At 35.2% G+C, this 27,315-nt stretch overlaps 2 protein-coding genes across 4 annotated transcripts; one reads left to right on the top strand and one right to left on the bottom strand.

The window, feature by feature from the left end:
* Nucleotides 1–185: 185 nt before the first annotated feature.
* On the bottom strand, nucleotides 186–17,027 carry LOC101737376 (prostaglandin reductase 1). Of its 2 annotated transcripts, XM_012695496.3 has the most exons (9): nucleotides 16,866–17,027; nucleotides 16,497–16,580; nucleotides 13,843–14,021; nucleotides 12,697–12,799; nucleotides 12,432–12,620; nucleotides 10,523–10,641; nucleotides 8,148–8,302; nucleotides 7,457–7,562; nucleotides 186–465 (listed from the first exon to the last, which is right to left on the bottom strand). In XM_012695496.3, the coding sequence occupies exons 3-9, from the start codon at nucleotides 14,000–14,002 to the stop codon at nucleotides 233–235; spliced, it is 1,065 nt and encodes a 354-aa protein (XP_012550950.1). In that variant the 5' UTR covers nucleotides 14,003–14,021; nucleotides 16,497–16,580; nucleotides 16,866–17,027; the 3' UTR covers nucleotides 186–232. The 2 variants fall into 2 exon arrangements, with proteins under 2 accessions (XP_012550950.1, XP_004932225.1); XM_004932168.4 differs by lacking the exon at nucleotides 16,497–16,580 and having other exon boundaries at nucleotides 16,866–17,003.
* LOC101737515 (putative uncharacterized protein DDB_G0282133) lies at nucleotides 16,102–23,557 on the top strand. 2 transcript variants are annotated; one of them, XM_004932169.5, is made up of 7 exons: nucleotides 16,102–16,628; nucleotides 16,709–16,937; nucleotides 17,364–17,558; nucleotides 18,161–18,226; nucleotides 18,742–18,896; nucleotides 19,332–19,443; nucleotides 19,562–23,557. In XM_004932169.5, the coding sequence occupies exons 1-7, from the start codon at nucleotides 16,549–16,551 to the stop codon at nucleotides 23,207–23,209; spliced, it is 4,485 nt and encodes a 1,494-aa protein (XP_004932226.2). In that variant the 5' UTR covers nucleotides 16,102–16,548; the 3' UTR covers nucleotides 23,210–23,557. The 2 variants fall into 2 exon arrangements, with proteins under 2 accessions (XP_004932226.2, XP_062525753.1); XM_062669769.1 differs by lacking the exons at nucleotides 16,102–16,628; nucleotides 16,709–16,937 and adding an exon at nucleotides 17,129–17,268.
* The last annotated feature ends 3,758 nt before the right edge of the window (nucleotides 23,558–27,315 follow it).

Raw genomic sequence — 27,315 nt, 5'->3', positions numbered from 1 at the left:
CCGAAACGCATTACTGCTTCACGGCAGAAATAGGCGGGGTGGCGGTACCTACCTGCGCGAACTCACAAGAGGTCCTACCACCAGTCTAGCACAATTATTATCATAGTAAAAAAATGATTTTAATCTAAAGTATAATAAAGTGAAATATGTAGTGGCATAACTAGGTATAATTGAAAGACAATTAATTATATTCAATGAAATTTATATCAATAGATAAACTTAGCTAAACAACTCATTTGATTTTGACGACAGCTTTCCCGGTATTTTCTCCCCTAAGCATACCAACAAAAGCATCCACCATGTTATCAAACCCATGATATACTTTTTCCTCGTATTTTAGTTTACCGTCAACTAGCCAACGAAGATTGGCATTGATACCTTCTTCCCATCTATCAATCCATCTGTCGACCAAAAAACCTTCTATTTTGAGTTCTTTCAAAACAATCGCAGGCTGAAGAATTGTTGCTATAACAAAAATTATGAACTTACTATTTTAATATGATTATGAACAATGATTTTTTTACGTATAAAATATCATTGATTATGAACCATATAAATAAATATTGTTTGAAAACCAAAAAAGCAGACTTGGAAAATTCAATCTTTTTTCTTGTTACTTTTATTACAACCACTTTATATAATACTAGCAGCCCGCTCCGGCTCCGCTCGGGTCTTTAACAAAATGTTCAACGATATTTGACGTTGTTTTATTTTTTTAAATAAAATAACACTTATTGCGGCATAACTATAATAGGTAGACATATGCTGTCGCGAGACTTTTTGTAAATAATAATGTGTTATACAAAGCCGTAGTACATTATTTTATCCTATCATCATTATTTTTCGCAGGGCACGCGACGTAAAGAATACTTTAGGTAATTTTTTTTACACCTTGAGTTACATTATTGGAGTTTTAGTAAGGATCCCTAATTTTTTTCAAAAAAGATTATAGCCTATGTCACTCGGGAATACTGTAGCTTCCAAACAGTGAAAGAATTTTTCAAATCGGTTCAGTAGTTTCGGAGCCTATTCAATACAAACAAACAAACAAATCTTTCCTCTTTATAATATTAGTTTAAACAAATATTTTCATATACATATTTTTTTCTTTTCATTTTGTCATTCCCGTCATTTCGAAATTGAATCCAATAAAAATAATATTAATTCTAAAAAATTCTAAATCTAAATTCTAATTCCAAACATACTCAAAAAATAAAAATTTTAAACTGCAACGGCAAAAAAATGACTAAAATGAGGCCAGTTTATCAGCATCGTTTGACATGAATTTAGGTGTTGTAAATAATGTGAAGCATACTGATTATTTATGTATACTAATGAAAATTAACCATTAAACCTAAATGACTAGTCCTCGATTTATATCGGCATGACAGAGTGTCATGTGAAGATACTTATTGGTATAAGCTGTGGTTGACATGTACGGGGGATGACACTACATAATAAACATGGCGCGTGTGAATACTTATGCGTTTCATTACAGTTGTCTTAATAACCTTTTACTAACTAATTAAATACAGTTATTACATGGCGCTGAGGACTTAAAGAACTTATTGAGATAAATATAAAAACCTAAGTGGAAGTAAACCGTTGTAAACGGAAGATGGATTCGTTAAAACCACCGCCACCATTAAGCCTCATGGGCGACTTGAAACAAAATTTTCAAAAATGGACACAGCAATATGATATTTATATGATTGCTAGCGGGACGGAAGGTGATGAAAAAATTAAAGATAAGCAGAAAAAGGCAATCTATTTGCACTGCCTAGGTGCAGAAGCACTAACCATATACAATGGTTTTAAGAACAAAGAAAAGTTATCTTATGTGGAAGTAAAACAGAAGTTTAATGAATATTGTTCGCCACCCGGAAATGAAACTTTTAGCAGACATGTCTTCTTCAGCAGAAAAAAAAGAGATGGAGAAAGTTTTGATGAATTTTTCTGTACGTTGAGAAAATTGGCGGGAGACTGTGGGTTTGCAGACCTAGAAGAAAGCTTAATAAGAGACCAAATCATATTAGGCTTAAATGATGCCAAATTAACAGAAAGATTGCTTAAAGAATCGACCTTAACATTGGATAGCTGCATGAAAATATGTAAAGTGGCTGAGAGTGCTGCAAAACAGGTTCAAGTCATGACAGAAAAGACAGTTGAAGCTGTTACAAGAAAACAAGAATCTCGAAGCAGAATGCCTAATCAGAATAAAACCAGTTTTAATAATAAACAACATCTAGGTAAGAGTGCAGAAGGATCAGTAAGGTTGAAGAATAATAATTGTGAAAGATGCGGAGGAGTGCATTCTCATCGATCCTGCCCAGCCTTTGGAAGGAGATGTGCTAAGTGTAATCGATATGGACATTACATGCAGATGTGCAGAACAGTTGGTGCTGTGTATGTCAGCGATGATGATAGTGATGACTCATTAGTAGTGGGGTCAGTAACTGTGGGCCAGGTTGATACAGAGGACTGGATCGTTGAGGCAAAAGTGAGAGGACAGAAGATGAAGTTCAAAGTGGATACAGGATCGCAGGTTAATATTTTGACTAGTGCTATAGTGAAAAAACTAGACTTAAAAATGACAGAAACTTGTACAAAATTAAAAAACTTTGATGGCTCAACTATAGAAACAGTAGGTATGACTAAAACTATAGTGAAATTCAATAAAAAAAAGTATGTACTTGACTTTTATGTGGTAAAATTTAAAACTACTAATGTGCTGAGCTATAAAGCTGCTGTGCAGTTGGGTTTAATAAACAAAGTTGAAAATATTTCAAAGGAATATGTAGTTCAGGACATTGGTGAATACAAAGATTTGTTTCATGGCTTAGGAAAATTGAACTATGTATACAAAATTAAATTAACAGACAATTGTGCACCTGTAGTGGAGCCACCAAGGAAAATTCCTTTTAAATTAGTAGATAAAGTAAAAAATGAGCTTGATCGGTTGGAGCAACTTGATGTAATAAAGAAAGTGCAAGAACCAACTGAGTGGGTTAACTCTATGGTGATTGTAAAAAAAAGTCAAGATAAAATTAGATTGTGTTTAGATCCACAAAATATAAACAAATGTATCATTAGAGAACGTCATAAAATACCTACCTTTGAGGAACTTACTTCAGCCATGCCTGATGCCAAATATTACTCAGTGTTAGATGCAAACAAAGGATTTTATCAGATTTTGTTAGCAGAAGAAAGTCAACTGCTAACAACGTTCAATGCAGGTCAATTTGGAAGATATTGTTTTAAGCGGTTACCATTTGGCCTGAATTCTGCCCCTGAGGTATTTACTAAGTGTTATTCAGAAATTTTCAATGAGATACAAGGTGTAGTAACTTATGTTGATGAAATATTAGTATGGGGAGATACGAAAAAAACACATGATGAAAGATTACTCCAAGTTTTAGAAAAGGCTCGGCAGGCTGGGGTCAAGTTTAATAAAGAGAAATGTGTCATAGGTGTAAAAGAGGTTAAATATGTGGGTCATATCCTATCTAGTGAGGGCCTTAAGCCAGACCCAGAAAAAGTGCGAGCTATTGTGGACATGAAAGAGCCAACAACAAAAAAGGAATTACAAACTGTCTTGGGTATTATAACATACATTTCTAAATTTATACCAAATACATCAGAATTGACAGAATCACTAAGACAATTGCTAAAAAAAAACGTAGAGTACATTTGGGGTGACAAACAAAAAGAAGATTTTAAAAAAATAAAACAATTTCTCACTAGTGCAACAGTGCTCAGATACTTTGATGTCAACAAACCAGTGACTCTTTCAGTCGACAGTAGCTCCACAGGGTTGGGAGCGGTACTCCTACAGGATAATTTACCAGTTGCTTATGGGTCAAAGACCTTGACAGAGTGCCAAAAGTCATGGGCACAAATTGAAAAAGAAATGTTGGCAATAGTATATGGATGTGAAAAGTTTCATCAATATATTTATGATAAACATGTAATAGTTGAATCTGATCATAGGCCTTTAGAATACATATTTAAAAAAACAATCAATGAAACTCCACTAAGACTACAAAGGCTTAGATTGAGAATTCAAGGGTATGACCTGGAAATAAGATATAAACCAGGAAAAGAATTATTTGTAGCTGACGCCTTGTCTAGGAATAGCTTACCAGACAAAATATGTAATAAAGATTTGGATCAGCATGTAGAATTGCATGTTTGCTTGATAACGGAAGGATTAAAATTCACAGAACAAAAATTAGAAGATTTTAAAAAAAAAACTGCAAATGATGAAGAATGTCAAAAAATTATAAAAAATATTGAAATGGGATGGCCAGATAAAGTAAAATTACCAACAGATTTAAAATATTATCATTCTATAAAAGAGGATTTGTATTATGCAAATGGGTTAATATTTAAAAATAATGCAGTTTTTGTACCAAAGTCACTGAGGAAAGAAATATTGAACTTAATTCACTACAACCACCTAGGATTAGAAAAATGCAAAAATAAGATAAGAGGATTGTTATATTGGCCATTTATGAATAAAGAGCTGGAAGACCACATCAGAAACTGTGAAGCATGTTTGAAATATCAAAAATCTCATTCATTTGAAACCCTAATTCTAAGGGACATACCGAAACAACCCTGGGATATAATAGGAGCTGATATGTTCTTCTATAAAAATAATATATACTTAATGGTTGTAGATTATTTAACTAAATATGTGGAAATTATAAATATGGTGGATCAATCCACGCAAAGTCACATATTAGCATTAAAGCAGATGTTCGCGAGATGGGGTATTCCAACAAAGCTATGTACAGATGATGCATCACAGTTTAATAGTTACGAATTTCAAGAATTTGTGAAAGAATGGGGATTTCAGTTAGTTAAATCTAGTCCATATTATGCGAGGTCCAACGGTATGGTTGAACGGCACATTCAGATTGTTAAAAAAATGTTTAAAAAATGTGATTTTGATCAGAAAGATATTTATATGGCCTTGATGGAATATCGCAACACACCTATAGATTCAGAAATTAACATGTCTCCTAATGAGTTACTCTTAGGAAGACAAACAGTAACTTTGTTACCTACCAGATCTTCTTTGCCAGGTAAAAATAAATTAAAGAAAGTTAGGAATAGTTTGCAGAAAAAGCAAATTAAATACAAATATTATCATGATAGAAGAAATAATCAAAAAGGAATTGAGTTTACAGAGGGTCAAAATGTGTTTATAAGGGATAGTAAAAATAAAAATCTTAGGGGGAAAATAATACAAAAAAACAAACATAGAGCATACAATATTCTAACAGAGCAAGGACAAGTGATTAAAAGAAATAGATACAATATTTACAAAGGCTCTTCTAATAGACAAAGAGACTATAACAGTGGTGATATAGAAGATTCAATTGGTAGTAGTGGCATTGGCAGTGACAATGACAATATTGAGAGTGACAATGACAATATACAGTCTAATGACACTACTAGCAATAGGAAGTCAGTAACTTTGGAAAATGTAAATACTGATATAAGGCAAACAAGGTCTGGAAGGCAGGTAAAACAACCAAGTTGGCTAAAGGGTCAAGTCTTATATTAAGTTAGAATCTAAGTTAAATAAAACTTCAAATTGGTTACTTTGTAGGTTTATTTGAGTAAAGAAAGGGAGATGTCATGTGAAGATACTTATTGGTATAAGCTGTGGTTGACATGTACGGGGGATGACACTACATAATAAACATGGCGCGTGTGAATACTTATGCGTTTCATTACAGTTGTCTTAATAACCTTTTACTAACTAATTAAATACAGTTATTACACAGAGGCACGCACAAGTAAATAGATCCGCCATCCTGCTTATTTCTATCTCGAAGCAGTTTACCGGGTTTACGGATGACGAAGCCGATATACAACAAAATTGAGACTTCAAATTAATGTTGCAACGTTGGTGGCGGGTTACGCGCTTGTGATATCTATCGACTATGGGAGCCACATACATCAGGTGGGCAGTGAGCTGGTCAACCGATTTATCCAATACCTTTATCATTTTTAATTTGTTATGAATTGAGGAACATAGTCCGAACAAAATACCTCCGTAAAGGTCTCCCTCAGCACTGAAGAATAATTTACCGATTCAAGGAGGACTTTGAAATTGAACTTAGAAAAAAATATTCGAAAGTTGCGGTTTTGTTTTATTGTCTAAGTGGCATGGCGGCTCGGTGACGGAGCGGCTCATATAGTGTCCATGAGCATCGGTAAATCGAAATCTGCCTCCTAAAGCCATACAAAATCAACAATTTCAGGAGATGAAGCTAAAAGTGATACTCCAATTATGTTTTTTTTTATTGATTAGATGGGTGGACGATCTCACAGCCCACCTGGTGTTAAGTGGTTACTGGGGCCCATAGACATCTACAACATAAATGCGCCACCCACCTTGAGATATAAGTTCTAAGATCTCAGTATAGTTACAACGGTTAGTTATAGTTAAACCGAAACGCATTACTGCTTCACGGTAGAAATAGGCGGGGTGATGGTACCTACCTGTGCAGACTCATAAGAGGTCCTAGCACCAGTGATTACGCAAATTATAATTTTGCGGGTTTGATTTTAATTACACGATGTTATTCCTTCACCGTGGAAGTCAATCGTGAACATTTGTTGAGTACGTATTTCATTAGAAATAATTGGTAACCGCCTGCGGGATTCGAACACTTGTGCATCGCTACATACGAATGCATCGGACGTCTTATCCTTTAGGCGACGACTACTTCAAAAGTTCAAAGATGTGAGTTCATTATCTGTGGAAGTGAGAGAAAAAATGCTATTTTCTGTGTGTGGAATCGCTGTCATCGGGCCAAATATATCTATAGTAGACAGAGCGGAGTTTATCTGTCTGCTGTCGTCATAAGCAGTTGAGAGTTTCATCTTTAAGCTGATTTATTAATTAGTTAGGAGTTTAGGAGGTTTTAAAAGGAAAACAACGGTTTTAAAAGGAAAACAACCTATGTGATGCAGGAATTTAAATCACGACTTACAAAAAAAATTATCATGATATTTAAAAATATGGTACGTTAATATATTGTGACTGTATTATCTATGTGTGTAACAAAGAATATCAAATCAACGCTTGAAAGGCAAACGTGACTAAGCGACAATTACTGCTTGGTACATAAATGATAGGCAATAACCATATTCGATGCCCAAAAAAAAAATATTTCTAGGTCTATTAAAATCATTTCAATCCTACAGCTACTAGCTAGATACTACCACATCTAGATTCGTTAAAATAAATTTTGTTTTCAGGTATTTCAATTTTAAATTAGTGTACTGTAAAGTTCACGCATTGTCGCTTAGTCACGTTTGCCTTTCAAGCGTCGAAATGCTTTAATGTCCCCGTAAAAGTGGTTTTACCGTTCCGTAGGTTCTTTTTCCATAAAAAACTTAGCATCTAGCTAAATAATAACAGAGAAAAATATACCTTTCGGCGAACAAGACTCGTTGTACGATGAAATAGAACCGCAAACAGCCACTCTCCCGTATTTATTCATGTAATTAATAATATTTGAACTGATTTGTCCTCCAACCTAGAATATAAATTTATAAATTTTTAAAAAAGGTATTCATGACTACTTTAATAATATTCCAATAAAAACATTACTGATCAAATTCATGAAACGTACCTACGTAACTTTTCAGGACACATTTTTGACCAAATTCTCAATAATACTTAATATTATTTAATAATATTAATTAATATTTTAATAATATTTCTTTCTGTTTTCCTTGTTATGGACGACATAGTTACAGTTTTTTTTTTACCTATTCTAGTAATCTCGAGAGGTTATACTAGATTCACAGAATTAGTAGATACGGTACAGAAAATAATTTCTGAACTAGAAAAAGCGTTGGTCGAAACGCTATCAATAAGGTTGAGTTAAGTAGGTAGGGTAGGTTTGTTACACTAGTAAGTACCTACTATTTTGATGGTTTTTGCGTTATAATTTAGTGCTTACAGCTTGACACTTTTTGAAAGGGTATAAGATAATTCCCCTTAGATCTACGCTTCATTCACCTTTCCCTTCAACGAAATATGTATATCTATTTATCTTACGAGCATAGAAAATATACATACCTTTATTATTGTATTGTTAATTATGTATTAAACTTACATTATCAAAATAACAATCTACTTTTCTTGGTGCACCTTCTTTAAGCGCTGCTTTAATATCAACCGTCTTATAATTAAACGCTCGATCAAAGCCTAACTCTTTCTCTAAATAATAGCATTTCTCATCCGTTCCAGCAAAACCAACTACTCGACAACCTAAAAAAAATCTTTTTTATCATACCTAGTTAAAATTAACTACTTACCTATTTACCTAGTCAGGGCATAAATTCTGTCACATGTTTAATGTAAAATAAGTGAAACAAGTTTATTCATTATGTAACCATTCATAAACCAAAATGAACTTAACAAAACATAGATTCTTATGACACTAAAGTTTATTCAAAATGACCTCCGTGATTTTGAATACAGGCCTTCAATCTGCGCGGCCAGTCGTCTATCGCAGCACGAACGAGGTCCATGTCAATATCGGCGGCTGCCTTAATCAAGGATGTCTTGAGTGACTCCAAATTGGGATGAGGCTTTGAGCACGCCTTTTCCTCCAAGTGTTGCCATATCTTGTAATCTAACGGATTCAAATCTGGACTGGAGGAGGGCCAGTCTTCGTGCCGGATGAAGTCGATTTCACGCGCCGCCAGCCAGTCTTGTGTGCTCTTCGCTCTATCAGCTGGCGCCGAATCTTGTTGGAATACCCAGTGCCTGTTATTGAACATGGTATGAGAAACAGGTTCCACAAGGTTCGTCAGGACTGTATTTTGATACACAACTGCATTCGTTTTTACACCTTTCTCACAAAAATGCACCTCTGTTAAGCCCCAATAAGAAACTCCCAACCATACCATGAGCGAGGATGGAAAATGACCTCGTTGGACACGCGGAATACGGTTGCTCGCTTCTTCACAACTGTGTGCGTACACCTTATCATTTTGTTTGTTGTAGCTCTCTTCTACGGTAAAAATTTTTTCATCCGAAAAAAGAATTTCCCGATATTTTTTTCCCGCGTACCGCTTCAACAAAGCGCGGCATCTCTTCAGTCTCAGGTCCATTAGACGAGCATTCAAACGATGTCCTGTTTTTCTTCGATATGCCCGAAGCCCTAAGTCTTCATTTAACACCCTCTTCACCGTGGTTCTGCTTAACCCCATCTGAAGGGCCAACAGTTTCTGCTTACGTTTGGGATTTCTTTGAATTCGCGCCTTCACAGCTTTTATCACTGCTGGAGTCCTAACAGACCGAGGGCGACCACTTCTTGACCTGTCATCTACACTAGAGTCTTCATTGTATCGTTTGATGGTACGATAAACGAATCTTTTGGTTATATTCAAATTTTTCAGTATGTTAAAAATTTGAATTGGCGCGTAGCCGCAACGATGCAACGCAATAACTGCAACACGGTCTTCTTTAAGCGTCCACTCCATATTTAAAAATGAGTGAAATATCTAAAAGTATACATTTTTATTTTCATGAACAATTCGAAATTCGAATTCAATAAACTTTTTTGTGGCCAGCATTCTAAAAGAAAAGTTTTTACTGTGTGACAATACTTATGACCTGACTAGTTATTTTGTAGTAACATTGTGTGTTATAAATGGTTGCAATGAATACATAACAACATAGATAGCGCCAACGTTATACACTTTAGTGTCCGGTAAACATTTAACACTCAGTAGGATAGAGTTAGTCTGCCGAGCTAAAGGCAAAATAAAATTAACAAAGCGCTATGCCGGCACGTCATCTCTCATCAAATAGCAGAAATGGATAGTGGGCAAACTGCGGCTCTTAAATCCTCGGCTACGGCTCTTCCGTGAAACTCAGCGAGCTGATGCATGGGTTAGGTTGCACGTCGACCTCTTTGTCGAGTTCAACGAGTAGGGTTGCCGGTGCCCCTAAGCCTGCTCCTAGTGTTAGAACTGAAGGCGTCTAATCTGATGGATCCGTAAAGACGTATCTAGGGCGTCGGACGGTGACTGGCTCCTTCATGATCAGGATTCGGGGAGTAGTCAGCGGCGGCAACGATAAAGCGATTATCATGACGCATAGGCTTATCGAAGTACCGTTCCGACGCTGACTTCATGTATTTCCGGATTGATTCGAGATGAAATTTTTAGTTCAGGCACAGAATAAGTATTTCATATTAACTTGCCTTGTAAAAGGTAAGTGATCATTTTTGAAACACAAGCCTTTCCGAAATAGGATGTTAAAAAATGGATCTTTCAATAAATTTCAATTGTGTTTTATCTATATTTGGCTCTTTTGGTTGACAAGGTTGCCGACCACTGCGTTAATGTAATGAAATCGTGTTAACTATGTTTCATTCTGATCACTTGTTTGGCTTGAAAGAGTTTATTTAACCTTAAGTTTAAGCCCTAAAATCATTGTTATTGTTAACAAAGTCAGAGGGATCTATAAATTACCTACCACTTAGTTTTCCGATTTGTCCAACATGCGTTCCTACTGCTCCAGCGGCACCAGAGACTACAATCGTTTCCCCAGATTTTGGTCTACAGATTTCCTTCATGCCAAAATATGCCGTATTGCTAAAAAAATCCCAAGACTGAGCAATTATTTTTTTAATATATTGAATAAAACGTTTTTCATTAAAAGCCTACGTACTTATAAATTACATTGGAATAGAAAGCGCATGAATTAGTTAAGTACAAGTTGTATTACTGTTAAATTACTTTTGTCTTAAAACTTCGTTTCGGTAGAAGAGAAAAACAATAACGAAATTGAAGAAAATACCTATTTTTCTTCTTTTGAAATATATGTAAGTATATAAGTTATATAAAATAAATTAAAAAAATAAGTATCTATGAACAGATGCAAACAGCAAATACTAATTTAAATCAAGATGTACCGGTGGTAGGACCTCTTGTTACTGGTGGTAGGACCTCTTGTGAGTCCGCACGGGTAGGTACCACCGCCCCGCCTATTTCTGCTGTGAAGCAGTAATGCGTTTCGGTTTGAAGGGTGGGGCAGCCGTTGTGACTATACTGAGACCTTAGAACTATATCTCAAGGTGTGTGGCGCATTTACGTTGTAGATGTCTATGGGCTCCAGTAACCACTTAACACCAGGTGGGCTGCGAGCTCGTCCACACATCTAAGCAATAAAAATAGAAAGAAAAAGATTTTAATCTGACGAGTGCCAGAGCGCGTTAAGTGAATAAGCCTACCACAAAGCATACCAACGACCTACGGGAATCTTCTGCCTGCCGACTGCGTAAGACTGGTCATTATGCACTCTAGGAGCATAAGCATGGCAGAGGCCTAGGTGTATCTCGTGTTTGTTATTTTCATTGCATCACTCTTAAATTCGTATCGTATCATTATAACTATTCAATGAATCCTTTCCGCATACTCTACTCCTTTTCTTGCCTATTCATCATCTTTCCATCTTAGCGACTCGCTAATCAGTCTCGTTCCAGATATTCTATACGACGGTTATTCTAATCTAAATATCGTAGTTTCGTTATCCAAAATATTTTTAAACAAATGTAAAACTCCGAAGTTCATACTAGTATCTTTCGTCGTACACTTGAATTTCTTCTTTACTTTTTTAGTTTAAAAAGAGTATGATTGGCCCATAGACATATTCAATTTCATCAGGTGGGTGGGCGAGCTGGAGGATTAGGCTGGGAAAACTTATTTCTTACTTAGCTCTCACTGAGACTAAGGCATTCATGTCCATGCCACACTTTCTGGAACGCCGTCGAAATTTCCGACCGTCTAAATATTGGATGCAATGTTTTTTCTAACGCTTTGATTGTTCTGTTCTTCTTATTTGTCTCCACCTTATCCCACAAGGTGGGGTCGGCACAGCGAATTTTTCTATTCCATTCTCTCCTATCAGCCGTCGTCTCTCTCTCATATCGTCATTCATACACTCCATCCCTGTCTTCTTCGGTTGACCTCTTCCCTCTACCTTGCACTAGCATTTCCATACATCTCTTAGTCACATACATCGCAACGTACACAACGAACGCAACAGACATTAATTGTTCTGTTGCATTCATCTATTTTGTTCTATTATTGCTAAGATGTTTGGACAAATTCAAGGCCCACTTGGTATTACTTAAAGGGTTATCGGAGCCCATAAATGTCAACAACGACAATGCCATCCTCTACATTGTGACATGATTTCTAAGTGTCAGTTTTATAGTACAATGGATGTTCCACTCTTCAAACCGAAACACATTACTACTTCGCGGTAAAAATATGCAGAATGGACCTACCTATGTGCCGCTTCACAAGACGTGTTACCCGCAGTTTAAGACGCTCTACTACCATAAAAACGAGTCCACTTAGTTAATAAAATGGTCACTTACCCTGGCATGCCAAGGATACCAAGTGCTAAAGAAACAGGGTAGGGACTAATGTCTGGCAAAAGGCTGAATGGTGCAAAACCTGCATTTCCTTTTAATTTCTCAGGGTTACAAATTGTATGGGTACGCCACCCAAAGGAACCAGTAACGTATTTGCCAATCGGATAATGTTCATTTCGGCTGACAACAATTCTAAAAAATTTAAAAAGTATTAGGATGCAAAGTATGTATACAATTTTGAAATTGAAGGTTGTTAACAAGTACTGACTTTGCAACTTGACCGCCAATCATATCAACAGGTAATTTATACCCTATCATATAGGCACGCATAAATGGATCCACGCTGATGTACTCCGCTTCAGTTAATATTTCTGCAAATCAAAAGAGCTCATTATTCACACGTTCGAGGAGGTTCTATTTGTTTTTGATAATGATAATAGACAAAAAATAATGGCTTCACAATCAAACCGAGAATATTGTGGTCACGTTTTTTTCTTCTTTTGACTAATCAGTTAAATGAAAAATGAATTAAAAAAGGACTGGAAACTTCTCGAATGATAGTTACGTTATGACCCACCAAACTGAATCCGGTCTAAAAGGGGTAGTACCGGAGCACAAGTGGCAAAACTGGGCGGCCTGACTGCGACCGACCGAATAAAATTATAAATCGATAATTCTTTATTTATTTATTTATTGCTTAGATAGGTGGACGAGCTCACAGCCTGGTGTTAAGTGGTTACTGGAGCCCATAAACATGTACAACGTAAATGCGCCACCCACCTTGAGATATAAGTTCTAAGGTCTCAAGTATAGTTACAACGGCTGCCCCACCCTTCAAACTGAAACGCATTACTGCTTCACGGCAGAAAAAGGGCGGGGGGTGGTACCTACCCGTGCGGACTCACAAGACGTCCTACCACCAGTAATTACGTAAATTATAATTTTGTGGGTTTGATTTTTATTACACGATGTTATTCTTTCACCGTGGAAGTCAGTTGTGCACATTTGGTAAGTACGTATTTCATTAGAAAAATTGGTAAACGCCTGCGGGATTCGAACACCGATGCATCGCTGGATACAAATGCACCGGACGTCCCTTAAGCCTTATCTCTTAGGCCACAACGACTTTTCCGTTTATGAATATTAGTACCCAGTCAACAATTCAGATTAATTGTAACTCAATTTAATAATGACATTTTATTCTAATCAAATTAGCAGAATTTCAGACGCCACCGGCATGAATTCTCCTGGTCTATTAACTTGCCCCTTGCCTTCCGTTATATTTAATAACTTGACACATTTTCCTAGCTATCTTTCCACCTTATCCCCATTCTGAACTTCTCCTTTTCTATTGGGTGTGCTAAAATCGTACTGTCGATCTCTTTACTAACAAAACAAATTTGATATTAAATACCTCCATCTCTTAGATCGGGGAGTACTTCTTCTACTAATTGAAAGTCAGTTTTCTTCGGTTCTCCTTGAAAATATTTAGTAAGCACATATTTCTGGGCTTTAATAATGCCTGATCCGGAATATAATCTTTTAGCAATAAAATGAAAGTGGAATAACTTCATCGTAAATATCTCAGTATACCTAAAAACAAATCAACTGTTTAATCTGCGGGCAACCCCAACCAGGTACCATGTGACTAGAGCAAGAACAAGTCATTTCTGTACCAATGGCATGCTGATATTTTAAGTTTAAATCCGTTTACCATACTAATTTACATTCTGCTTATTAAAAAAACCTTAATATCTCACTTTTAAGTAGCTATATCTAATTGTTTTACTGACATACTAATAATTATTTATTAATAATGAGGCGTCCATTAAATTACATGAGTTGTTCTAGGAGGTGGGATCAAGCTAAATCTTTCCAAATCTCACACGTATCATCACGTAATTAATAGACGCCCTCTAAGCTATTAGCCAAAATATGGGTATTTAAGTGTATTAACTATGATGAAAAGCAGTCTTGACCGCATCGTGCAATAAGCTGCTAGTACTTTCGTGTCATACATCCATAATAGTATGTACCATGACATGGGGTAAATTGGGATCCTGGGGTAAATTGGGACAAACCTGCGGAAGATTCTCAAAGTACCTGTAGCACGGAATCTACCTAATTTTGTTTATGTTAATATTTATCAATGTATAGAAGAAAAACCAAGTTAACTATGGAAGTACTAAATATGAGTTAAGTTGGTCCCAAAAATTCGTCAAATTAAATTGAAAATAGTGGTTGAAAAGTGCGTTTTAAAACAGCTTACAGAACTTTTAAAAAAAGTAATATTATCGTTGTTTTTTCAATAAGATCACAGTTTATATAAGTTTTTAATACACCTGGAAATACCACAACAAACGGTAAGTTGCAATATTCTTATTTTAAATACAATATTTCGACAAAATAAAAAATGTATAATTTTTCCTTTCTTTTTGGGGAAAATTGGGACGTATGTAGGGTAATTTGGAACGAGACTGGAAAAATTAGGGACGAGAAAACACAAAATTGGAACGCCAAAAGACAAAATAGGGATGGCTTGTTAGGGTTGTCACTGATATCTTATAATAGATTTTTTAGCCAATACTATCACTTAATTGCGTGATGTAAAGAAGATTAATGTGTTTATCAGTTAGTTTATGTAAGTATTATAGGTAAAAGAAAAGTATATATAAAATTACTTTTTTTCGCGACATTTACCTTGTAATATCTGCCCGGTCGTATATTCTTTATAGCAATAAAAAAAATTAAAAGTTAAAAGAACTCAAACGAATCAAAACTTTTGTTATTTCAGAATCTATTCACGCGTCGAATCATGATTTTGTTAACATTCACAACGAACACACACAAATAAAAACAGGCCTCAGATTTTAAATGTAACATTAATTAAAAATCCGAGATATCCAATTATGAGTGAGTGAATTAATTGAGTTTAGTTATTTAGCTTAGAAAGAATTTCTTTTATTTTTGTTATTATTGGCAGTAATCAGATAAAGCTGTTTTTTTATCTTATTCACCTGATATCTTACTCTTGCTCAAAGATCATTTTGAAAATGTTGATTAAATAAAATGGTATTAATGCATTTCCAGTCCTTTTGTTTTCTATTTTTTATTCTATTTTATGATTTTGTTTCAGAGTTGTGATTTTTAAGGAAATTAAATAATAATTTTCTAAAATATAACATGCACATACTTTTTTTGATCATTGTATTGTTGATTATCATTCACGTCACATCGCTTCGGAATAGAAACCAGCTTAATTTACACTATGTTGTGTATTGTGCTTAAATTATTTATTTATTATATATATATATAAATTATTCATCATTTCGGTCCATATAAATAATTATATGGCACCTACCTATATATCGTAGTACTGCGAGTTGACAACCCTTACAAATATCCCAATTTAACCCTTAACCGTGTCAATTTACCCCGGACGCCGGGTAAATTGGGACGGCCATTATTTTACCGATTATTTCTTTAAATTGAATAATTAAAATAATGTAACAGTTTTTATCACCTAGGTACGTTCAAGACTCAACTTATTTCTTTGGTTGAGCAGTGACTATTTAATTGGAACTATGTTAAAATTCAATCTGAAGTTCGATTTTGTCCCTATTTACCCCATTTTACGGTACCACTAAGTAATACCCTTAGTAATCTATGGTTTTAACCTTCTAATTCAGTATAGTTCACACGTACAGTGCTATAATGGCGAAGTCTTGAATTGTTGTACAAAATACTTGTAGTTTGGCTATTTATCAAAAATTCCTAAATATTGTTTAATCTATAACATCGAATTCTATGTTAACCTAACCCTGATTTTAATGAAACTACCTACACCTATTCTAGTATTTGTAGTAATCTGTGTGACGCGTATAAATAAATATCTGTTTAAAAATATAAAAAAAGCAATATGGTCGAATTTGGCCCATGTCGCGTTTTGTTTGGATAATTATGATATTGTCCAACCTATACCAGAATTTGCGTTACTTTTACACACTTTTTTAAATAAATCTAGTGATGATTTCCGTGGTTGGCCGTGGTAAAAGAAGAAAAGCGTACCGAAATTCTTGAAGTGAAGATCAATGTTATAATATTTTAAGGTCTTCAGATAATGAATTCTGTCCAAAGCTTCAACTGTATTTTCTGTAAAGAAACTTTTGATAACAAAGAAGATTTGCAAATCCATTTCAGGTACAATTAAGTGACATGTAGTTATTACAATCGAACCGCATCCAGTGTAGTTGCAATGTATTTTATCGCCCTTGTTCCAGAAAACATGGTGATCCAAGTTTTAATAAAAGTAATACTAAGAAGCGGTGTACGAATGAGACAGAAGAGGCTAATCCAAAGCCAAACATCAATACAGAGTTGGTCGGATGTGATGTCTGTTCAGAAGTTTTTCCAACAATATCAAGAGCTATAACTCACAAACATAAAGTTCACCCGGATCACGATGCGAAGTATTTCTGTCCCTGGTGCGGAAAACTTTTCACATTGAAGGTAAGTGCATTAGTATTAGCGACTGATAATGTAAAAATGATGACCTCTATAATAACCCCCCTCACCTCACCGCTGTCACTCGCGGTTGTCGTATTTTTATCAGTTTATTTTAATATGATGTTTCAATTTCAACTAAAATCATATCTGTAATTTTAAATCATAAAAATGTTTGTCTAATAAATGATCCAAGGAGTTTTAAACTAACAACAATTAAACAACAGATAACAGTAACAGAGACAATTAAACTAACATTGAAATTATTATTTTATAAAAACAGTAATAATTTTTAATGTTTTTGGGTAGTGGCTTCAAGCCCATCTAGAATGGAAAGGTTACCAAAGCAATTACATATCACTATGTGTCGCCATGCCAAAACTGGAATTATGAATATTAAAAAGTAAGCTCATCAAAATTTGTTGTTTTTAGCATTTGTACAACAAGCATTTGCAGTCTAACCATGATGAGCTTGACAGAACGGTTGAAAAGCTGTTTCACTGTGATACCTGCAATATTGACTTCAACATACCATCTGCAATGCTTTATCACAATAAGTTCTTTCATAGACAAGACACTGATATACCAGAACTTGGACAATCAACAAAATTAAGAGCATATAGTCAGGTAAACTATTGAAAATCTTTCTTCCACTTTTTTATAGTACACAAACATGTTGCAAATGGCTTTAAGCCCTGCCCTGCCATTCAGGTGTAGATTAAATCAATGTATTGATTGACCACTAATAACTAATTTCTAGAGTTTACCACTAAATGGTAAGTATAGTAAAGTAATTAGTAGATGTTATTAGTGATTCGTAGTCAGATTTGTGATCTTTATGTGAGTATAACTCTGAGGTTGACATATGTTTGGACTTGTTTGGGTAGGCCATTTAACGTGGACTTTGGCTTGAGCAGCCTTAGTCTGGTTACTACTCTCAAACTAATGAAATAGCAACGCAAAGCAGCTTGGGGACCAATTATATACTTTTTGCAACCTACTCATGTCAAGGATTTGAGATTTTTTTTTTTTTTTTTTTATCAGATTGTAGAATAATACACCTATCATATTTTGAATGATTTTATTTACAGTTTTAAAATAACGCAACAAAAAAAAATAAAAAAAAAGTTCTGTTTATTGAAACTGCAAAGCACAGAAATTAATATGTATAATACTTTAGTTATTTTGTTATCTATGATTTATTTATTAAATTATTATTTTACTTACAGATATCAATTCCAATTTACTATTGTGCATTTTGTGGAGAAGAATACGAAAATAAGGTCAATTTACATGTAAGTATAAAATTAAAGCGATTTATAAATAAAAGAAAAAAAGAAATGGTGTGTTTATGTAAAAAATATTAAAGTAAACATATTTAACTAGAGGAGGCAGCAGCATTTTAAGATTAGGCTTTGCTATCCCTTGCCAGTGTATTGTTTTTTTTATGATTGATGGATTACTGGTGGCTCAAAGGCCTTTCCTCCAGTTTCACCAGGATAGGTGGGCGCGCAAAGGCTCACCCAGGAGGGGTGGGATTTGCTAACAGCTGCCTTAGCGCTTCTAGCGCTAGCTGATGCATGGGTTAGGTTGCACGTCAAACTTTTTGCTGAGTTGACGAGTATTGTTACCGGAGTCCCTAAGCTGGCTCCTAGTCTTAGAGCTGAAGACGTCTGAATGTACTAAGCAGCAGTGACTTTGTTATGAGATAAAATGATTGCTTTGTCTGTCTTTGGTTGATAAAAAACATTAAACTAGTAAAATCTAAATAACCTGATACAATTGTAGTTTATATAATTTTTATTTGTAGAAACACATAATTGATGAGCATGGTGATGAAAACCAAAGTCCACAGGATGTAATGCGCTGTCCCCTCTGCCAAGCCATATTCTTTCACTTAGATGCATATGAATTGCATTTAACTTTTCATTCATCGGATGACTTGTATGGTGGAAAAAATGAAATGTAATTATAAACTTTTAAATTATTCTCCTAATTTTTTTTAAAGTTCTAGAAAAATTAAAGTGTAAAAATAATTAAAAACTTAAACTTACAACTTTTTTTTGATGGACGAGCTCACAGCCTACCTGGTGTTAAGTGGTTACTGGAGCCCATAGACATCTACAGCGTAAATGCGCCACCCACCTTGAGATATAAGTTCTAAGGTCTCAAGTACAGTTACAATGGCTGCCCCATCCTTCAAACCGAAACGCATTGCTGCTTTACGGCAGAAATAGTCAGGGTGGTGGTACCTACCCGTGCGGACTCACAAGATGTCCTACCACCAGTAAGTGGTAGGTATTTAATAGTTAAACCATAATTATTTCAGAGTAAATTAATGATGTATCTTAATTATAATCCACTTGTATAAAGTGTATTAATACAGTATGATTATTTTAGAACATTCAATTTGTCAGACTACTCATTGGATACAGTACCACCTGTGATGGAAAAAGTGGAGGATTGTCAGGCAATTCAAGCTGCTGAAACCACTGTGGAAGAAATAGACATAGTAAGTTATTTGTCTTAATTTTCTTAAGAAAACTTATTGGGGTGTTTAATTAAAATCTAATTTTAATTTAATTAAAATATAAAGTTTTAATAAAATAGAGAACTACATTTTTTTATAGAATAACCTGCTTGAGCTGGCCATGGAAGAATCAAATGATCAATCGCCGAAGAAAAGTAAAAAACATAAAAAGCACAAAAAATCCAAAAGATCTGCAATTACCCTGGATGAGTTCCTGAACATGAACAAAGATGTTTTTGGGGAGGGCATCGATATCCAAGGAGTTGAAGAAGTACCCACGAGGGCAATAACAAAAAGGCTTAAAGTCCTTAATAAACCTACATCTGCTCGAAGTCCTGAATTAGAAAAACTAAAGAAGCAAGGAATAGTTGTTAAAAAAAAGCCTAATAAAAATATTAATATAGCCCATAATTTCAAAGTTTCTGACCCAATGTTATCATCTCCAAAAAATACAACACTGAACCCAATCAGAACTATACCCCAGTCAAGTCCAAAGCTTCATTCATCTGAAGAAGTACTTTCGAAGCTTATCAATCAAAAAAATAATCAACTCAAAATTGTGAAGAAATCTTGCCAAGAAAATCCCGGAGATACGCCCATGACACAAGCTATTGATAAGATCTCCGAAAATAAATCGAATTTATTAGAAAACGTGAGAATGGAATGTGATTCTACAAAAGCAGAATGTGGACTTTTGCATGAGTCTGAAAATCACGATGATATTGAAAACAATTTGAAAACTTGTGAAGAAGATCACCAGTCACAACTAGATAACTTAGAAATGAATGCATCTACAGAATCAAAAGTAAAGCCGATTAAAGAACCTATAACTTCACTCGTGGCTTACAACAATGTTGAAGTAAACGAAGAAGATGATTTCAGCACACAAAATAGTTGCGATAATTTGGATAATTTTGAAAATGATATTCAGGATCAAAAAATAACAGATTCTACAGACTTATTAGAAAACAAAAACCTTTCAAATAGGGCCGAGGAGGTAAAAATTAGTTCACTAAAGGTAAACAGCGTCATGTCCAATGAAGTAATAACAGCTGTTGGCACCAAAAGTGTGATGAGTAATAAAGAACGTGACGACTCCGCTAAACAACTTGAAAATAGCTCCGAGAATTCTTTGGATGCCTTAAAACATCTAAGTCATCTTACAGTGAAAGCGGTTAACAATAGCAAAGAAAATGAATCAAATATTAACAAAGCTCTCAACGATGACATTGTTAAAACTTCGCACGTCCAGAATTCAAAATCCGAAGAGCATGGTAAAAATAAACTTACAAAACAGGTTAACAGCTATCCTAGCAACTCTTTAGAAGCCATTAAGCATTTACCAAGTATTAAAATAAAATCGGATAATTGTAACAAGAACAATGATTCTGATGAAGAAAAACCGAATGCTGAAAATAAACAAAACAATTTAATTGAAGATGGAGAAGATCATCTTGGTGTTCAAACTGATTTGCTTAAAAAACCTATTAACTTGCCTCAAAATAAACCTACACAGAATAAACGGCATATTATAGGCAATTTGCAATTAGGTCACAATATAACAATCAAATCGCTAACACACTCTAAAAACGAAAACGATACAGATAGTGATTCAGAGTTCAATAACAGTGACTTTAGTAATACAGAAGATAATGATCTTCCAAGCGAATCGGAGGCTGGTGAAGAACAATTTAGAAAAAAAATCCTAAACTTCACAAATATTCAATCTCCTAAAGTCACGGCTATCACAAAAAATGAAACTGTAGAAAACAAATCTCCAATTAAGATTGCGAATAAAGCAAGCGAAGGTACTAATCTACTAAAACATCTTAAACACATAACAGCAAAACCAATAAACCAAGTAATAAAGGGCACGATTCCAAAAATAGTTAATAGATCGCCAAAACATACTCTAGATATTAATAAAAAAATGAAAAAAACAAATATTAAAGTTGAAAGAAATGAAGACAATATTGAAGTGTTTAACATAGATGATTCCGATAGTGATGAAATCGAAAATACAGAAAAAATTGAAACTAAAACAATGGATCAAAAATCTATTGATGCGTTAAAACATCTGAATAAAACTGTAACAGTGAAACCTTTAAAAAGTACTGAACCTTCACCCAAAGTTCATAGTGGAGATTTCATCTTACCGGAAGAACCGCCGAATGTTGTGATTAAGAAAGAAAGAGACAAAATCGATCCTAAACTGGAAGCCATTAAGAATACACTGAAGAATTTAGGAAATAATATAACAGTCAAATCTAGAAACACATCTCCAAGTCAACTACAAGCGCGAATACAAAACAAAGAAACCCAAGAACAAGCATATGATTCAAACGATGACAGTCATTCAGATTCTGATATTCACAGAGTAAAAATAACAGAATTAGATGATAACGAACATGAAATAAGTAATGAGGCAAAGAATGATAATACTGACAGCAATGTCCTAATCCAGACACCCGATGATTCTTGTAGCGAGAACGAATTTGAAAATTATGATGAATACGACGACAATGCTGATATCGAAGCCCAAATAAAATCCAGTACAGTTCCTAAAGCTAACGAAACGTGTGACTCTTCAATAAGTACAATGGATTATGTAAAAAAAATTGGTAAAGACGTAACAATAAAATCTACAGAAAATAAGAGTGCTAAATTAGATGGACCTGGAAATAATTCACCAAGTTCGGGTGCAAAAATTAGTACAACGACAGAATTTCAAAGACCTAACATCGTTAAAGGTACACCAAACGTTGGACGTAAAACGAACCAGACTATGAAACAAGTGACGTCGAGTAACCAAGTTAATAAAGAAGTTACAGTACAAAGATATCAGACGCATACAAAAACAGTAATACAAGAAATAACTACGACCGTTACGAAAACTATCAAAACTGTCAATAAAGAAGTGCGGAACGTTCAATCTAGAAGTACATTTATACCGCAAAAAGTAAAGGGAATGAATACGAACCCAACGAAAAATCTAGAAGGTATCGTAGTGAAGCAATCTGTACCGAATCAGAGGATAAGAAATACCCCTATCAGACCAACTTTAAGTAAAACTATGAAATTATCAAATGAACTTGTTCCTGCAAATACTCCAGTTCGACCCTCAAATCAATTAGTCCCAGTCAGGCCAAATGTGAGACCGCCTAATCCGAGAATGCCAAATACCGCAAGGCTGAGACCACCAGTGCCCAATGTACAAAGCCCCAGATTTGGGAAACCTTTGAAAGTTTCGCCTGGAGCTATAATTAATCCAAAAAGACCGAATTCAGAGGACGGTCCTTTTAGTTGTTTTAAAAAACCCAAAGAGTCTCTTTTACCTATTTCCGAATCATCAAATTTGGGTCCGAACGACGATGGGCACGTTGAGTTCGCATCCTCTTCACAAACTAGTAAAAACTTTATGAGCGCAACTAAATCTATCAAAGGAAATTCTATGGTTTCTTGCGTGCAGATGAAATCGGAAACGAGTGCCAGCTCTTATCAATTAAATAAATTGAGCAACATGTCAGGACTTAAAGTAACGAAAATGACCCAAAATAAACAATCACCGGAAGAACAAAGCCAGGCGAATGCATCCAAACGAACTATTGACGCAATACAGAAACTGCAGATGCAAGGTCTTTTAGTGAAAAAACCTCGATTAGATAGTGAGACGCGATCGAACGAAGATAGTGAGAACTCTGATGCGGGAGCTGAGGAGAATGTCGACTACAGTTCACCGGCTGAATAATTAGGTCATTAATTCAAATTGTCATAAACGTGCAGACTGATTTAGATTAACTCCAGCGTTATTTCAAAAAAGATGCCAGATGCATTATGAAGTTAGAAATTTTCCAAAACATCAATATATTGTAAATATTTAATATTTATTGATAGGTGAAATGAATGTGGTTGTAATATTGTAAAGTGAATACACTGTAATGTCTTTTTGTGTTGATGTATATTGTGACGTGAAGAATGTTTCGCATGTACTATGTTCACTGTATATAATAAATACAAACGTGGCCATTGCGAATGGTGTCAGTCCTATGCGACCATAGACGATTTACTACTTTAATAAAAAGTTATAAGAATATAATATTGTTTTTTTTTTCCTGACCACGTTTTTGAACTAGCAAATGTTTCAAGCTGAAACGCATTAATGCTTCACTGCGGTAGAAATAGGCAGAATGAGGGTACCTACTCATGTGGGCTCACGAGCCGCTCTACCACCAGTAAAGGGAACTTTAACATAAAATGCAATTTTAATTTATAAATCTCGTGGGCGCGTTGTTGCAGAATTTCTTCTATTTTAAGATTGTTACCCCTATATGTGCTTCATCGAGGACTTTGTAGATGAGCAGTGGCTTCTTGCTCAGAAAATGTCGCGAGATTCAGGCATCTGTCAAATACCTTGTGTTCTGTTATAGTTACTGCCACGGAATAGATAAATAAGGTTGGAAAGGCCTTTGCTCTAATTTTGTATTAGAACCAGTGTCGCCGCTTCATCCCCACTATTTTAATTTCTACACATACACACACTGTGATTACAAGTATTTCGCACACAACAAAAACACCCACACATAAATCTCAGGACAGATATTCGTTCGCAAACTAGCACAAAACACCCGTAGGCATACACACTCACACACGCAAAAAGGCAATAAAAATGTTCATACACGCTAGTGCTTGATAAAATCGATATTCTTTATCGATAAATTATCTGATGAATGAATGGAGAAAATGAAACATGAAATAAATATTGAAAAAAAAAAACTATTTTACTTTTATTAATTACAAATAGTCACTGTCGCTGGAATAAAACGTATTTGTTAAGCAGTTGGCGCTTGCTATTAATTGCGAATGAATTTTTCAAAACTAAGTGTATTCTGATTTTTTTTATGATAAAATCATTTTCAGTAAAATGTTTAGAGCAAATATTACTCGTCTTTGTCTCCAGTTTCCTCTACCTGTCACGTCAATCCATTGTTCCCTGGCGTTAGGTTCTTTAGGAAACCTAAAATTTTTAATTTACTGCAGAAGTCAAATAGCATTTTACTTAGATTTTAATACGTCTTAGACAATATAGTAAATACCCGTAAATTAGAGGTCTACATGTCCCTTTATATTATACCTTCACTTTAATTCAATGATAATAATTCAATAATAATAATACATATTTATTTTACTCAAAATACGTCTCACTAAGAATATACTAGGTATCATTAATTAAATATAAAATAATGCAAAAATTATCCATGTCAAATGTAAATATAGTCGAGAATTCTGTCGATGATTTTACCACATGGTCACCTCACTATCGACAAACTGCACGGCCAATCAGGGCAAAGGCCGAAATTTCAAAGATTGAAGTGTAGAGAACGCAATGCATGTAGTACATTGGAAGCTGACTTGGTCATTGCGTTCATTGGGCGAGTACACATCGCGCAATGTATGCTATTTATAACTTGCTGCAATAATATTGTTAATGTTTGGAATTTCATAATGCTCAGTATATTTTTATGTTTTAGACAAATAATATTGTAATTAAATGGTAATTTCGACTTACCGATCGAAAGATATACCTCCTCGCTCTATACTTGAGGTCTGATTTTTTGTTTTACAAGTTATAATTGCACAACACGGCACTATAAAGCGGAGATCTGTTCGCCAAGTAGTCCGAAGCGCACTAAAAGCGGTGAATGCAAGAATCGGTCGAGTTATGTTTGTTCTATCATAACAGTGGCACGCTTGCCCCGCCTACATTACCATTCCAACCTTATTTATCTATTCCGTGGTTACTGCCACACAATTGTAGACGATACGATAATCATAAGTTCTAGTTTAAAATAATACAACATTCAAAATTGAATCTTTTTTTTTTAAAGAGTAGGCATAATAAGTATGTAGAGTAGCGTTGGATCTGAGCGATGTGTCTATCACAAAATTCCATTCAACCCCATCTGTGTAGCCCGTTGAGTTTCTCGCCGTATCTTCTCAGTGGGTCGCGTTTTCGATTCGGTGGTAGATTATGGGAAGCACTGCTCTTGCTAGGACCAGTGTTAGCAACACCTCCGGTTTGAGCTCTGAGAGCTCACCTACACGCTACGGTAACGCTGATTAAGGCTATCAGCATAGATAAGAAAAAAACATGTGTCCTTATACGACGTTTTAGCGGTAGGCAGCGGCTTGGCTCTGCCCCTGGCATTGCTGAAGTCCATGGGCAACGGTAACCACTCACCATCAGGTGGGCCGTATGCTCGTCTGCCTACAAGGGCAATAAAAAAAAAAAAAACGTTGCATTCTACAAGCATTAAAGTTTCATACAAACATACAACATAGGTACAAACTAGTTAATTTTTTATATCTTGGATGTTTAGACAGGCTCACAGCCCACCTGGTGTCAAGTGGTTACCGGAGCCAGTAGACATGTACAACGGCTGTCCCACCCTTCAAACCGAAACGCTTCAATGCTTCACGGCAGAAATAGGCAGCGCGGTGGTACCTGCTTATGACCATGTGCCTGCATGTGTCTGGACTCACAAGACGTCATACCACCAGTAAATACACAATTGTATGGAGTGACAAGCCAATTCACGTGTCTTTACGATAGCTTATTAAACAATTGGGTACTTTCTACGAAGTTAAACTTAATGGCTCTTTTTCTATTGCCTCTTGTGTACAGTAGTTATGGGCGATAATAACAACGTAAATACATAGTACCCAATTGATCTATAGTTAGATCGTCCTCCACCCATCTCATTACGACCAAAAATGTTTTTATCAGAATCAATATCACATTTTGTTAACATTATATAACATAAATTATCACATTCTGTGCATCCCTGATGTACTTTATTGTATTAGTTTAGAAATCTAGCTTACGGCGTGCGTATCCAAAGTTAATTAACTGTTAGTATAAGCAACGATCTGTGTGTTTATATTTATGGGGCGGCATTCTTCTTGGGGCTGATTTCGAAGTGTCAATTATATTGGAATAACGTTTATCTTTTATCTTCAGATCCTTATTGCACATGTGACTTTGTTGCTTTATGGCAGAAACAAACAGGCACATATGACGACACCATTAAATAAAAAATTACAATACTATCTACAATACTAAATTATAATAGCTAGTAATTGCTCAAAAATGGTTGCTCCTAGTAATACCAGGTTCACCACGTAACATCTGGTTTTAGAGCTCCTGCTCTGTATTTCCTGAATACTATATATCCCTCTTTAACAGAGGCTTGAAGAGAGTCCTGGCTGATGTCCATAAGCGGCAGCGACTGCTTACCATCAGGTGAGCCGCACGTTGGTTTGCCGGCAAAGGCAATAAGAGAGAAAAAAAACACCAATTAAGTGACCCAATTCTAAAGATTTAGATTTTACAAAATATCCCGAGTATGCTATTAGGACTACTGGCCGATACACAAATCGCATACCTACTGACAAATAATCTAATAGACTGGTTGATCTTCGTAGGTCGGCGTTCCATTTGGTCAGGGGATGCCCACATTTGCCCATTTGCGGTGTCCACTCGAAAAATATTGTAAACCCAACTAGATAAACATCACATCTAACGGTAGGCAGCGACTTGGCCCTGCCCTGGTAATTTCTAACGTTCATAAGCGATGGTAACCACTCAGCGCCACTCACCATCACGTGGGCCGTATGATAGTCAGCCTACAAGAAAAATTAAAAAAAATCGAATGCGGCATGAATTTATGATATAGAATGAATTAATTAATATGGTATTATTTTAATTTCTGTCAAATTGATAATACAGAAAACCGCAACAGACGGGTAAAATCTAATTTAATGAATTTAAATATCGCAATTCAAGGAAACCCAAAC

Source organism: Bombyx mori, chromosome 8 (assembly GCF_030269925.1).
Source record: "Bombyx mori chromosome 8, ASM3026992v2".
Lineage (NCBI taxonomy): Eukaryota > Metazoa > Arthropoda > Insecta > Lepidoptera > Bombycidae > Bombyx > Bombyx mori.
This window is presented reverse-complemented; position numbering and strand designations above follow the sequence as displayed.